Source organism: Otolemur garnettii, unplaced genomic scaffold (genome assembly GCF_000181295.1).
Source record: "Otolemur garnettii isolate 467f Iridium unplaced genomic scaffold, OtoGar3 scaffold00072, whole genome shotgun sequence".
Taxonomy (NCBI): domain Eukaryota; kingdom Metazoa; phylum Chordata; class Mammalia; order Primates; family Galagidae; genus Otolemur; species Otolemur garnettii.
Window position 1 is genome coordinate 7,816,466 of NW_003852467.1, and position 15,433 is coordinate 7,831,898.

The 15,433-nt window shown below is 37.5% G+C and overlaps 1 protein-coding gene across 2 annotated transcripts in view; it reads right to left on the reverse strand.

Moving 5' to 3' along the window:
- IL1RAPL1 (interleukin 1 receptor accessory protein like 1) overlaps positions 1 to 15,433 on the reverse strand; it is a 1,308,770-nt gene that overhangs the window by 32,589 nt on the left and 1,260,748 nt on the right. For both annotated transcript variants that reach the window (XM_003793744.2, XM_012807604.1), the window contains 2 exons: positions 6,544 to 6,676; positions 4,112 to 4,257 (listed from right to left, as the gene is read on the reverse strand). In XM_003793744.2, the coding sequence (XP_003793792.1) occupies positions 4,112 to 4,257; positions 6,544 to 6,676 (279 nt within the window). The remainder of the gene's footprint in view (positions 1 to 4,111; positions 4,258 to 6,543; positions 6,677 to 15,433) is intronic.

Here is a 15,433-nt window from a genome sequence, read left to right on the forward strand (position 1 = left end):
CATATTTCTGTAATGAATATCAGTAAACACAACCATTCAGAGCAGAACCACCAATGAACATCCTTAATATGACAGTTGCAAAGTCAAACATTCATGAAGAAGCACAATTCTACATGAAGAATGTTCAATATCAGTGTAATTTAAAAGGTAGATGATGGCATTCCAAATTATATTGGTTCTTATTTCCCATTCATTTAATTTTATGTGTGTCTAGAACAATGCCAGGCACATAGTAGGTTCTTAATGATCCTTGAATGCATGCATAAATACAGGTTTTCTTTAGGAAAAAACATTCAAATGAAAGTTAACCTATCATAAGGTCAAATTCAGAATCAATGAAATAAAATCACAGGAACTAAAGTGACCATTTGAAGGAAAGGTAAGTTAGAAATATAAGGAATTCCTAATGGAACACATAATTGTTGTATCCTTCGTTACCCAGAGTAACACATAGTTGGAGTAGGGAAATCTTGTAATAGCTGGTTAACATTTACTGGTACTAAGTATGTGTCAGACATTGTGTAAGTGTTAGCTTATATGAGTTCATTTAATCCTCATAGCTGCTCTGTGTGATAGGTCTTATTATTATTCCCACTTTACAGAAGAGAAGTTTGAAGGTCACAGTGAGTAAGAGATGTTCCCAAGATAGCACACTAGCAAGAATGGAGTTGAGCCTTATTCCTACGTCTATGCTCCTCAGCACTAAAGTGCTTTGCTTCAGATAGCACACCTGTCTACGCTGAGAGGATGGACAAAACATACAGAGAGTAAAGAGGAATTTAGGACTAGCTGGTGTGTGCAAGAGTGGGTAAGCCTGAGGCCAGAGCACGATGCTCCTCGCCATCCATCTCGAGTATTGTGTGTGTCAGAGAAAGTGGAAAATGCAAAAAAGTGGAGAGACTAGGAAAGGTTTGATTTGTGGAGGAAAACTGAAGTCAGTGTTTGATCCATGGTGATGTAGGCAGTAGCAATTAGAAACCCACCCTAATGTGTCTGGGCAAAAGATTTAGTGACTGAGACGCAGGATTCTGTCAAGTATGGGCAGTAACAGCAAGAACAAGAAATAACCCAGTAACTGGTTTGTAAACCCTTTATTTTGGTTCTTTTTGAAGCCAGGATCTAATTTCAAGTGTGCCAGGTCAGGGATGGGGCAAAGAGTACTGAAAGGAGGTGCTGGTGAGAATGCGAGGTAAGGAACAGGGCAGTGATAGACCAGTGTGGCCCATGGGCCTTGTCCCTTCATTTTTCATCTCCGTCTCACAGCACAGTCTAATGTTCTGTATAGTAAATGAAATATATCTATATAGTATGTCTGACAAGATTCTAACTATCCAAATTCCTTCTCTAGCTGTAGAAATTGATAATTTTGGCTACTCTCAAGCAATGTTTTTTTATGGTCAAAATTTTTTGGAGATTTTCAGCAGGATTTCACTCAATTATGATTCTTTTATAAAGATAAAAGACTGATTCAGAATCTAGCCTAGCTCAAACAGAGCTGAATTATTTATTATACTAGCCCCTTGGCATCAAGGAAGACTCATTTGATATAAGGGAGTGATGTTTCAAAGAATCCATGCCACCCATTGGAGAGCTCTGAAATTATTTTATTATGTCAACAATACTGAACAAAAGGTAACAGTGGAGGAAAAAATGCTTAGATAACTTTGGCAAAGGTATGTTCCGAAAAGTCTGCCTGTCAGAAGAAATGACAGTTTGTGGTGTGTAAGATCTGTATTCAACAAATGTTTTAACATGTCACTCCAGGGAGGTTTTAAAAAGGAAGACTTTAAAGACCTATAAATTTATGAGTTGATGACAGAAAAATATGACTAACAGTGATAACTTCCAGTTCCTTCTCTGTGTCTTAGTCTCCTGAGTAATGTATCAACTCATCTTAAAATTCCCTAATTACTAGCATGACAGAAATTTGACTTTTTCAGGGACTCAGTGATCCGAGGTCTGAACCTATCAGCTCATATATACTATGTCCTGCTCTTCTAAACCTTGCAGGCATGGCAAAGTTGTGATTATGTCGTATGTTGACCAAAGTCCCTTCTTAATGCTTTCGTTTTCTATAAATAAATGCCATTGACATAAACACGTATTTGAAAAACACTGTGATAGACGTAAGTATTGAAAAGCACTCCACCATTGGCCACAACTTTCTTTTTCATGTTTAAGCAATCAGATATTACTAGAAAAGCTTTTCAAAATAATTTCCTTTATTTTTCAATCATTTATTTTTCTATAACTGGAAGCTTTTGTACCTTTAGGCAACTTAACCTTAGCTACACATGCTAACAATAGCCTGGGGTGTGTTTGACCCTTCCTGGCTGTGCGCCCATCTGCAAAAACAGAGCTTTAATAGCTTTATCCTTAAGTACTATTCATTTTCCTTTCTCTCCACTTATGATTGCTAAACTCTTACCCCAACTTTATCCCAAAGAGAAATATATGTTATTCAAGTCAATAGATTTTTAAATGTACCCTGTATCTTCTCTCTTGTACCTATTCTTAAGGAATAAACTCTTTAATTAGAACAATGACCAGAAGCATGAAATGATTTCATTCATACAAATGAAGAATAAATAAAGTGAGTTTAAGAGGTTGAAGGTGGCAAAGTAAAGGTACGGCAGGGTAATGGTGACTATCATCAAACATCTGAAGGGCTGCCTTGGAGAAAAGTTATTAAAGGTGTAAAGCAGGGCCAATGGCTAGACAGTGAAATAGGGATGCTTTCTGGCAGATTTTCCAAGGTAGACTGTGTTTCTTTAAGAGGGAATGAAATCAAATATAAACTTGGTAGATGACTCTGGAAGATATTGTTGAAGGATAAGTAGTTCAATTACACAACACTTAAGTTGCTTCCAACCCTGAGAAGCAATTTCTGTCCTTGTATATGCACACAGATTCGGCTCAAATCCCTTCACTGATTGACTATACGTTAAACTACAGAAAGAAACAATTACATTTCTAGCTGCCGCTTACCTTTCTCCTTGACTCACATCCCCCCAAAGTAGACTATTTTAATACTGTAGTCACCTTGACAACAGTGGCATGTGTCTGAATAGCTTTCATTATTCAAAGGGAATCTATTGCCCAATCAAATAGGGAGAACAGTCTTCAATGTTCTCTTTCTTTTCAAACCTCAAAGACTCTAGGATTAAACGTGTGCTTTGAAATTAAAATTGTTATAAATTTGCTGAGTAAGGGACTATCCAGTGTACTTGTTCCAAGAACTAGAAAGTTTTCACTTAGCATAATGTAGAGAAAATATACTTTTCTTTTATAATGTATATGGACAATTTTACTAACTAAAAGGCATGGCTCGTATTTTACAGCGGTTTCTCATGTCAAATCATTCAGTATACATTTATCTACATTTTAACTCCATGCATAAGGTGATGGGACTGCTGTGAAGTCAGAGTTAGTGTAGCAAGCACTGCAAGCAACCACCACCTATCTTTCTTATAATGAATTATTACTAATAATGTGAAGCTATTGCACATGTAAAATTTATCCAAGTCAGAAAAATAAACGTCAAGAAGCACTGTGATAGGGAACGCACCAGACATAGTTCTTTCACTAAAGGAACAGCTTTCCTATAAGGAACACAGTCTTTTACTTAACACCATTTAGGCTATTTTAAAGAGACTCATATGTATTTCTAATAATAATATAGAGCATTGAACTAAGTAATTTCTGTGTACAGGCTCTGTGTCAAGCCCCTCCCATTCATTATCTTCTTTTATGCTTATAGCACATTGAAGACTTGATACTATTATTTCCCCCATTCTGTATATCAAGAAACTGAAGCACAAGGAAGTTAAATACCTTGCCCAAGGTTTTTCAGGTAGCATTAAAGCAGAGCAAGGAATCCAAATTTGGCTGTTGAGCCTGAGCTAGTCACCCATCCATTGTGCTGTCTGGCTCGATGACCCTAATACTAATAAGATTATTAGTATTAGGATATGACCTAATACTAATGTGATTATTTTATTTAGTATAACTTTGCATAGAAAAATACAATTTAATTTGTTTCTTGATTGCCAGTGAGTTCCCTCCCCTTGTACCTTCAGTTGACCACTCAAGCTTAGAAGGTTACACTCACCCCGCTTATGAAGGAGAACGCTGGCATGTCGCCGTCCATTTCCATTTTCAACATAACAGGAGTAATTTCCCAAGTCACCTTCTTCCACAGAGTCCACAATTAATGAGATGGAAACTTCCTGTTCCCCGAGATGCTCCTTAAGAATTCTAAAATATAAAGCAAAAAGCGCACACACAGGCACACACACACACACACAAACACAAACACAAACACATACACGAAAAAGAAAGAAATGTAGATGAATCTGAATCTGATGTGAAAATACCTACAGAATCTGTGCTTCAAGTTTGGCTAGGGATTGATGCTCTGTTAATTAAATTATATCATGTCCTTTTCTTCTTCGCTTCTAATAAAGAAGCTTGTCTTTGTAGATGCTAATGAAGTTGCAGTTAATTATCTCTCTTAGCAGGACAATCACACTGTCATAATAAGGAGGTGAGGGAGACCTTGAAGAAAAAGTTTATAAATTGCTTTCCCTTTAAGAAGAAATACTATGCAAAGGTGAGAAAAGAAATTCTATGCCTTAGGCTGAAGCCCTAATTACATACCAAGTTAATTTTTTTAAAAAATAGAAAGAAAGGGAAGAAAATTTCTGAGCTATTTTGACATTTCATTTGAAAACTCTCGCCTGAATTTTATTAATGATACAAACAAATAGCTTATTTTAAGAGAAATAGGGAATTATACACCTGTACACTAAAAGTTCTGACAAAGGGTCTAACCATGCCATTTATAAGGAATGGAAAACACTCATCTCACTGTCAGAGAATTTAGCAATTTCTCAGAGAAAATGGAAAACTCCAAACTAGGGCTCCCTTTCCCTTCCTTTAACATTTCCACCTCTACCCTCCCACAGAGGTGGTAATTAAACTCCATGCAACATCTCCTAGGGCTGAATTAAAGAAAACTACCTTTCTAGAACCTTCCTTGAGCATACAGTAAACCAGAAGAGGTAAAAGTTAGGAGCTCTTTTTTAAATTTTAACATTTCAAAGAATATGGGGGGGGGGTGGCGCCTGTGGCTTAAAGGAGTAGGGCACTGGCCCCATATACTGGAGGTGGTGAGCTCAAACCCAGCCCCGGCCAAAAACTGCAAAAAAAAAAAGTATGGGTAAAAGATTACAGTGAAGTTTAAGATAAGAAAAATGGCAGAAAAACATTTAGTACGTAATGGAGAACTGCCCAATTGGGCCTTCCAGAATCCAACTAGAACACTGTACAGTGCAATATTCTTGTGTATTTGTTGCTAGAAAAAAGATTCCAATAGAAATAACTTTATGTGAACAGTTTTATATGTTTTTATTTTCTACTGAAAAACATTTTCTCTTATACTTTTCATAATGTTTCAAAAGTCTTGACTTTTAAAAAGAGGAATCATGATTAAAATGCTTATATAGACTCTGAAGATCAAACCTTTGGATGGGAGGATGTCTAGAAATGATCTTCATTTTGATTTGGGTACAACTTAGTTAATATATAAAGTCTTTGCTTATTCACATTACCAAAAAAAATTAAGTATCTCTGTCTAAGCATAATTTTAGTCAATATCAAATAGCTTGATACTCAAATGTAAGTGAATAAGTAAGTAAATACATTTTTAAAAGAGGCTTCAACATTATGTCTTCAAAATAGATAGTATTGGGCAGCACCTGTGGCTCAGTGAGTAGGGTGCCGGCCCCATAGACCGAGGGTGATGGGTTCAAACCCATCTCTGGCCTAACTACAACAAAAAAATAGCTGGGCATTGTAGCGGGTGCCTGTAGTCCCAGCTACTGGGAGGCTGAGGCAAGAGAATCACCTAAGCCCAAGAGTTGGAGGTTGCTGTGAGCTGTGACTTCACGGCACTCCACCAAGGGTTAATAAGTGAAACTCTGTCTCAAAAAAAAAAAATAGATAGTATTTTTAAATGGCTATTTTCTTGGTGTCATTCCCACTCAGTAAATATTTAGACCTTAGACTAAGAAAGGTGATAAAACCATTTTGTATATCCTTTATCACTCTCATCAATGCTTCTATTTCACTTGGTGGCTCAAAAACATAAAAACGTCGAAAAGGAAACAACAGAGGTTGTGTTTGATTAAGTCCTTGTACCTTTTTTATGCTTTCTTTCAACAATTAAAAAAACGCTCTTACAAACAAAAGGTACATTAATACATTTTTAAATATTTTATAGGTATTTTGGTCTGACACTCAGTATAGTCCTTAATAAAGCACTCCTTTTTATTTCTCTCACATTCATTGTAAATGGCATTCATGTTTTGCAATTTCACAGTTTCTTAATAATGTTTTGGTTCTTTGCAATTACCTATTACCGTATTTTTATTTTGACGATAGTAAAACAATAAAGACTTTTTCTTTTAACTTGTTTTCTTTTTGCCAACAGGGCAAATGTTAATCTCGACTTCACAAATTAAAAGCCAAAAATTATTTTACCGAATGTCACTTTCCCAAACTCGATTTTCATCCAGATCTTCAATAAACTTCTCTCCTTTCATCCAGTAAATTAAAGGACTGACATCTCCACTGTAGCCAAAGAAAGCTCTGCAGGTTAGATTAGCTGAGTCACCTGTAGAGAGAAGTGATGGAAGTTATTTTAGGCTAAATGTTACTGACGGGTAACATTTTGATCACTTTGCTGATTTAATGAAATATCTTTCTAAAATAATAATTTCCCAGGGATTTTCAATCTTTGTCAGATTTATAGAATGTGTGATTTTGGCAGCCTGGCTTATTTAATGGAATGAGAGTTATAAAACTGTCAAGAGGACTGGTCAGTTATTTTGCCTGGTGTACTTCCAGTGAGGTTTACCTCATGTTTTCTCATGATGAGAGTGAGGTTATGAATGATTGGGAAGGATACCACAGAGTTGTTGTGCCCTTCTCAAAGCATGATATTGTTGGGTAGATCACAATGATAATTAGAAGATTTTTTAGGGCAGGTAGAAGGTGCTTCTCAGTCTTGGAACTGAAAATGTTCTTAAAATGTTTTTACTTCATAAGGAATAATATTTTAATTAAAGAAATTAACACATACTCAGTTGGAAAAGCACATTAAAATAAATGAAAAAATTTTGATAGTAAGTATTCAAGGTTTTCATTATGGATAAAATCAATGAGCCTACTGTGGAAATTAGATTCTTTCAATTTGCTACTTGAGGGAGAACATTCTAGAATGGTGAATACAGATCAATTACTTAATGAGGTAAGCTGAAGTCCCTGACTATAAAGTGGACATGAATTTAATGCCTATAGAAGGTAAGGTTTATTTTTGGACAGTTTATGCCATTTTACAAACACCTGGTTTAGGTGAGCCTCAACCACCACTAGAGAGTTGAAATATTCCAGTACATTAGTTTTAAGATCTTGCTACCTCCAAGTAGAGCCAGAAACTGGAGGATGAGATGGAGTACTGTAAGGGCCTGCTCCAGATTGGGGGAATGGAATTCTCAGGTATGGGCATTTCCATGGGGGCTGAGAACTAGGCCCTAGCAAAACCTTTGCTGGCATCTGAAGTAAAAAAACTTTCTCAATAATTTTAAAGTCTTGAAAATATTACTAGAAGGCCCTGAAATCTCTAAGAATTCAAGGCACAAGGAAGAGGAAGAAGGTTTCCAAGGACTAGAAGCCTCAGAGCTAAGCTATGAGTTAATAGTGAATGTCTTCCAAAATTGTGCATGAGTGATTTTTTTTTTTTTTTTTGCTTATAAGTGATTCTACAGTATAAAAACAGAGAAAATCACAGTGCACTTAGATGCTACACTCTTTTTAACTCCAGGCATCAGAATCTGTAAATTCAGTTCTATACTCAATTTTATAAGTTCTATAAGAAAATTTTTATTGAATAAAATTCATCTTATTCTCTTAATTATGTCCATTATATAAGAATGGTTTATTAAAAAAGTCTTGCTAAACACAAATAATATAATCTGATCATATGTGCTCTCACATTAACTCCCCCCCCAAAGTCTTGCTATTCTAATATTTCTAAGATGACATAATATATCCTTCTCCATTTATTTTATCTTTGCTCAGGTCTCCATGTTCCCTCCCTAAGAGATTCCTCCTAGATTTTGATTCCATACGTATTAATCTTCATTGGTGATCTCATAAGGCAAGTCCAGAAAATATCTATAAGCTTTTAAGAGGCAAAATGAGGCTCCAAGGAGGTTCTTTTATTATTAGATTTTGTACATAAATGTTTTCTAAATATTTTAATATGGAATTTTCTCCTTTAGGGAATATTTATATTACAAAATGGATAAATGGGCCAGGTGCCATGGCTCACGCCTGTAATCCTAGCACTCTGGGACGCTGAGGCAGTTGGATTGCTTGAGCTCAAGAGTTCAAGACCAGCCTGAGCAAGAGAAAGACCCTGCCTCTAAAAAATAGCTGGGCATTGTGGCAGGCACCTGTAGTCTCAGCTACTTGGGAGGTTGAGGCAGCAAGATAGCTTAAGCCCAAGAGTTTGAGGTTGCTGTGAGCTATGATGCTATGGTACTCAACCCCAGGGCGACTGTGTGAGACTCTGACACACACACACACACACACACACACACACACACACAATGGATAAATGAATGTCAGTCTTAATGTCTAGGAATTGCCTGCTTTTCCACTACAATTTTACTAAATATGAGGACTAATGATCACACCATTAGCAAGGCAGCCTGATATTCTTTAGCAGTGAGGTCAGTGAAGCTCTCATTGGGACCTAAATTACTCTCTCACATCACCCTTCTTCTTTCTCTGATCGACTACGGATTTCTATGAAAAGTGTCAACCAACATTACAAAACAGTTTTAAATCAAATAGTCTCTGTGTTTACATTTTTGTAAGAGCACTTCCTGCTATAGTGCCAAGTACCAAGTTAGTCACGAATTCAACAGTAAGTCTCAAAATACTGCACGATACGATGATTAACATAGATGCTTGACAGATCAAGATACATTATAGAGTTTTAAAATGTATATATCAGTAATTTATACAATCTGTCTTTTAGGAGACCAAGTTTTAGTTTTGAGGTGGAACTTAATGCTTAGAACTCATAAATAGAAAACTCCAGGTATTGCCTAATTTTCCATTACAATTTTACCAAATATAAGACTCAGATATAACGATCACACCATCAGCGACTCGGCCTGACATTCCTCAGCAGAGTCCAAGGAACTGAATTAGTCTCCCACATCACCCTTTTGCTATCTCAGACCAACTGACTTGGTTTGTTCATTGTTAATTCTTCTTACTTGCAGACCTTGTGCTGCCACATGTAGGAAATGGCTCTTGCATCCCTCTACGAAGTGATTTGCTCTTTTCAGTCATCTTGGCTCACCTGACAACCACCTTATTTGAGTTCCAGTGCTGAGTGTATCTGTGTGCTATGGGGGCACTCAGTGGAAGTCTATCTGGACTTGGGTTAGGCTTGCTATGGCTCAGAGAGTGCACTTCATGGGAGAAATAGAAGAGAGTGGAGGGAAGAATAGAAAAGCACTCCGGGCAGAAAAGAAGAGCATGTGTGAGAGAAATCCAGAGAATTCTGGGAGAAATAAACAACAGTGGAGTGGCTAAAACTAAAGTGTATATGGGATGGTGGGGTGAGGGGAGAAGGGAAGATTACGGGGAGCATAGAGCCCTGATGAAGCCAGAGCAGCAGCAGCCCTGTTCTTCCATGCCGGCCATGCAGAGGTTTGAGACTTTCATTTGAAGGCATTGGGAACTGGGAAAATGTTTGAAATAGGAGACTGACATAATCACATCTCCCTTCTAAAGGAATTACTTCTATTGCATTTTTTTTTTTTGAGACGGAGCCTCAAGCTATCCCCCTGGGTAGAGTGCCATGGCATCACGCTCACAGCAACCTCCAACTCCTGGGCTCAAGCGAGTCTCCTGCCTCAGCCTCCCAAGTAGCTGGGACCACAGGTGCCCACCACAGCGCCCGGCCATTTTTTGGTTGCAGCCATCATTGTTGTTTTGGCGGGCCCGGGCTGGGGATTCGAACCCGCCTCCTTAGGTGTATGTAGCTGGCGCCTTAGCCACTTGAGCCACAGGCACCGAGCCATTCTATTGCATTTTTTAACCTGGGATTGGATCAGACAGCATCAAGCAGGATAGAGAATGTTACAATACTCTGGGAGCATGCAGGGGTTTCCAACCTGCAGGGCTGCAGGCAGATTATTCGAGGATTATTTTGCATCTGTGGTGTCGGATATTGTGAAAAATACACACAGATAGTTTCTTTTGCTCATCAGTTTTTGTTTGTGTTTGTGTATTTACTTTGTGGCCCAAGACAACTCTTATTCTTTCAATGTGTGGCAGAAAAGAAAAAAGATTGAGCACCCCTGAAAGGAATAGTCACTGCAAACACTGGATTATTTCTGTATAAATTTCTTAAAAGGACAAAGCATACGTGGTAGCAATGACTACAGATCAATATGCTGTTTATCAATGTGGTGCTAGGGAGCCTTGTAACGCAGAGATTAAATAGGAAGCCTGCTAAGATAGAAAATATATACATTTCTTACTTTTATAATTTATATGTATCACTGTGTGTTTGTGAGTGTGTGTGAGTATATGTGTATCCCAAACACAGAAAGACAGAGAGAGAGATGGAGAGTTTCCTGTTGCTTCCTAGTAAAGGCAGGACAGAAGGTCAATATGAGCAGTACTTTGTTCTATGAAGAGATTTTTCAGTGATTTCCACTAATTGTGCCAATTTGCATAGTTGAGCAAGAGGCACTCTCTACTTTCTTTTTTTGCAGTTTTTGGCTGGGGTTGGGTTTGAACCCACCACCTCCAGCATATGGGGCCAGCACCGTATTCCTTTGAGTCACAGGTGCCGCCCACCACTCCCTTTCTTATGCACAGCTCTGCTAGCCAGCAAGACAACAGGAGCCCAATGGAGTCAATCCCGAAAGAAAGCCAGGCAAAGTGAAGCTCACGCCTGAGACTCCACTCAAAGGCCTAAGAGTGTTGGTGAGAAAAGCTAGTCCGCCAGGACTTTTCATTTGGGACATGGCGATTAATCACACGTGTGTCAGAGAGCTGTCACACTCGAGACCAGGTGTGTATTACCTTGTGCATGAAAGCAAAAATGAGGAACTATTATGCCCCCCCTTCAGGCCGAATAAGAACCAGGAATTGAAAGAAACTCATGGGCCAAGGTGGAGCTTAGGGAGAGGTGATACCCATTCACCCAGGAAGGGCAAATAAGACTCAATAATGACAAAAAATAACTAGGAAAATAAAAATGATGTGACTGTTTTATTTTGGGCTGAGGAAATAGGACATGCCAATTATATAGCAGCTTTTTAGCATCTGAATTTTAGGAGTTGCCCATTCACGATTCGGCTCATTTTCTCATGCTTTTTAACACCATATTCTTTGCTTTAGATTCTTATTTCCACCTAGTACACTCCTCATTCATTAAGTCCCAACTCAATTAGCATCTCTTCCAAAGGATTGGCTGCCTTTTCAAGAATTACTCATGTTAAAAATAAGACGTGATCACTATCCTGTAGAACAACTAGAGTCTATGAGGTAATGATCAAAGGGACAGTCTACCCTTGCAATATATTTGGGTAGAACTTTAGATCCAGAAAATATACCCTTAAGAAATTTAAGAGTAGGAGCTAAACAAACCAAGCAAGAATGTTGTTCTAAAGGGCATAAATTCTAAAATTATTAAAACCTTGTTAATGAAATTTTAAAGTGAGACACTATCTGCCTACTATAAGATCGTAGGAGGATCTACCTCAGCATATTGTGACCCTGCAACCATAAATACTTGACAAAGACAATTGAGAAGCAAAAAGTTTTTCTTAATGAGGAAAGCTTGTAAGTCTAGAAAATTGGAGGGCTTTCTAGAAACTATATAATTTGTAGCAATTTAATGTACTTTTATTTTAGCTATAGTTAATGTCATTTAAAATTTTTTTTTCTTTAATCTTATTCTTTAAGAGACACCATCATCTTGATTTTTCCAGCTTCAAGAAGAAAACCCTGTTTTTAGTTATGATCTATGGTATCTAAACATCAATATCATACACAATCTCTACAGTTACAAATTAGAAAATAGAGAGTCTATTTACACAAGCTACATAATTTACCTAGTGATAAACAGTCAAGGCTATTTCCAAGTGATATTTTAGATGTATTGTTATTGTTAACAAAAGTCCAATAAGATGCAGAACTCAACAAAACAATTCTATATTTATTTAGAAATTTAAGTAGATAGATATTGTCAACAACTATCCTAAAGAAATATAACAATGATAGGACTAGACAGTATGTCAGTATGTTGCTTCAAACAAAGAGAAAAAACATATTTAAAAACAATGATAAAAAGCAACATTGTGTTTGTCCTGCAGGCAGAGATAGCTCTTTGAAAAATCACTTGTAGTGCTCAGAAATAGGACCAGATTTAACTCCAGGCAATGAGTTATCAGAATTGAATTATGATCTGGAAACAAAAATTAGTTTCATATGATATAAGAAAATAAATATGAGATTTATTAAGGTTAAATTTATAATAAAAATACACCATCTAGGAGAAAATATTAATTTTATAAATTTGTGGAGGAAATATAATTTCTTAGAATTGAATTCTAGAAATCACAAGAACATTTAAGATTGAAAGATTTGGAGGAAGATGGCCGACTAGAGGCAGTTTTCACCAAACGCTCCTGTGCAGACGGAGAGATCCAGGACGGAAGTGGACTCAGTGAAACAAAAGGTGGGGAGCTGAGCTAAGAAAGAAGATAGACAAGTGCACATCATTTCTGCCGAGCCAAGCTGTGACTCCAAGAAAGGGGATCCAAGAAAGCAAATTCCAGGTACAGAGCCCATTGCCAAGAGGATGAGAGACCCCTCCCCAAAGCAGGAGGCTCACTGTGGGTTCTCTGAAAGCCAGCAGAGAACAAAAGACCTCTCATTTTACCCCTAGGGAGAGAGCTTCTGGGCCTCCTTCCCCAGGAGGTCCCACTTGTGAGCCTAGGCATCATCCTGTCCAACATAAAATTAAACAAATATTTTCCCCCCAATTCTGAACTCCCAGTCCACCCTCCACCCATTGCCTGGTGGTCTGAAGGTCTGACCCCTGAAGAGCTCAGAATGTTTGGCAATTCCCTGAGAGGCCTGGGAATTGTGTGGGCTGCTGGACAGCAGCGTGGAAACAGTGACTTGAGTGGAAGAGGGGGAGTAGGTAGAGAGGGACATATGGGAGAGAGAGACACACTGTGACGGTGCGCAGTGGGCGAAGGCACTGATGCCCCTGTTCTGACTTTGGCCTGTGATCTTTTTGGACTTGGTGGCTCACCAGAGGGGACCAGGCTTAATCCCCTTGGGTTTGTGGGATAGAACTGCCTGATGATTTCTACTATCAACCTGCTGGAGACCCTTTGAACTCTCCCTGTTGAGCAGAGGGATTGTATTGCCCAGGACAATTGGATTAGAATTCGCTCCCATAAGTGTAAAATCCGGGGCCACATGGCTTCACATCAGAATTCTACCAAACCTTCAAAGAGGAACTAGTACCTATATTACATAACCTTTTCCAAAACATAGAAAAAGAAGGAAAACTATAGACTAATATCATAAATGAATCTTGATGCAAAAATATTCAATATGATCTTAGCAAACAGAATTCAATGACACATCAAAAAAATTATACACCACAAACAAGTTGGTTTTATCCCAGTGTTACAAGGTTGTTTCAACGTACATAAATCTCTCTAATACACCACATAAATAAAATAAAATCAATGTGCATATGATTCTATCAATTGATACAGAAAAAGCTTTTGATAATATCCAGCATCCTGTCATGATCAGAACACTTAAGAAAATATGCTTAGATGGGATATTTCTTAAACTGAGAGAGGTCATTTATAGCAAACCCACAGCCAATATCATATTGAATGGAGTAAAATTGAAAACATTTTCACTCAGATCTGGAACTAAACAAAGATGTTCATTGTCATCATTGCTATTCAGCATAGTAATGGAAGTTTTAGCCATTGCAATCAGGCAAGAGAAAGCGATCAAGGGTATCCAAATAGGGTCAGAGGAGATCAAACTCTCACTCTTCATGTATGACATAATCTTACACCTTGGAAATGCCAGCGACTCACCTATAAAGCTCTTAGAAGTGGTCAAGGAATATAGCAGTGTCTCAGGATACAAAATCAAAACTTACAAAGCAGTAGCTTTTATATATACCAACAATAATCAAGCTGAAAATATAGTCAAGGACTCTATTCCTTTTACAGTAGTGCTAAAGAAGATGAAGTACCTGGGATTTATCTAACAAAGGACGTGAAAGACCTCTATAATGAGAACTATGAGACCCCAAGAAAAGAAATAGCAGGTGTTAACAAATGGAAAAACATACCATGCTTGTGGCTTGGAAGAATCAACATAGTTAAAATATCCATACTACCCAAAGCAATCTACAGATTTAATGCAATCCCATCAAAGCATCAATGTCATACTTTTAAAAACTTGAAAAAATAGTAATTTGTTTTATATGGAATCAGAAAAACACCTTGAATAGCCAATACATTACTTAGAAATAAAAACTAATCTGGAGGCATCATATTATCAGACTTTAGGTTATACTACAAATCTATAATGATCAAAACAGCAAGGTATTGACATAATAATAGAGATATAGATATATGGAACAGAATCGAGAATCTAGAGATGAACCCAGACACATGTCATTTGATCTTTGATCAGCCTAACAAAAATATACATTGAGGAAAAGATCCCTGTTTGACAAATGGTGCTGGGAGAACTGGCTAGTGACCTATAGAAGACTGAAATTGGACCCCCACCTTTCACCACTAAAAAAAATTGATTCTCGCTGGATAAAAAGATTTAAATTTAAGACATGAAACTCTAAAAATACTAGAAGATAGTGTAGGGAAAACACTTTAAGATATTGGCCTGGGAAAAGATTCTATGAGGAGGACCCCCCCTGGCAAATGAAGCATCACCAAAAATATATTACTGGGATCTGATCAAACTAAAAAGCTTCCGCACAGCTAAGGGCACTGCAAGTAAAGCAAACAGACAGGCTTTGGAATGAAAAGATTTTTGCAGGCTATGATTCCTACAAAGGTCTGATAACTATAATCTATAGAGAACTCAAACTAATCGATAAAAAAGAACAAACAACCCCATTTCTTTATGGGCAAGAGACTTGAACAGAAACTTCTCTGAAGATGACAGGTGAATGGTCAATGAACATAGGACAAAATGCTCTTCATCTTTAATCATCAGAAAGATGCAAATCAAAACCACTTGGAGATATCACCTAACTCCACTA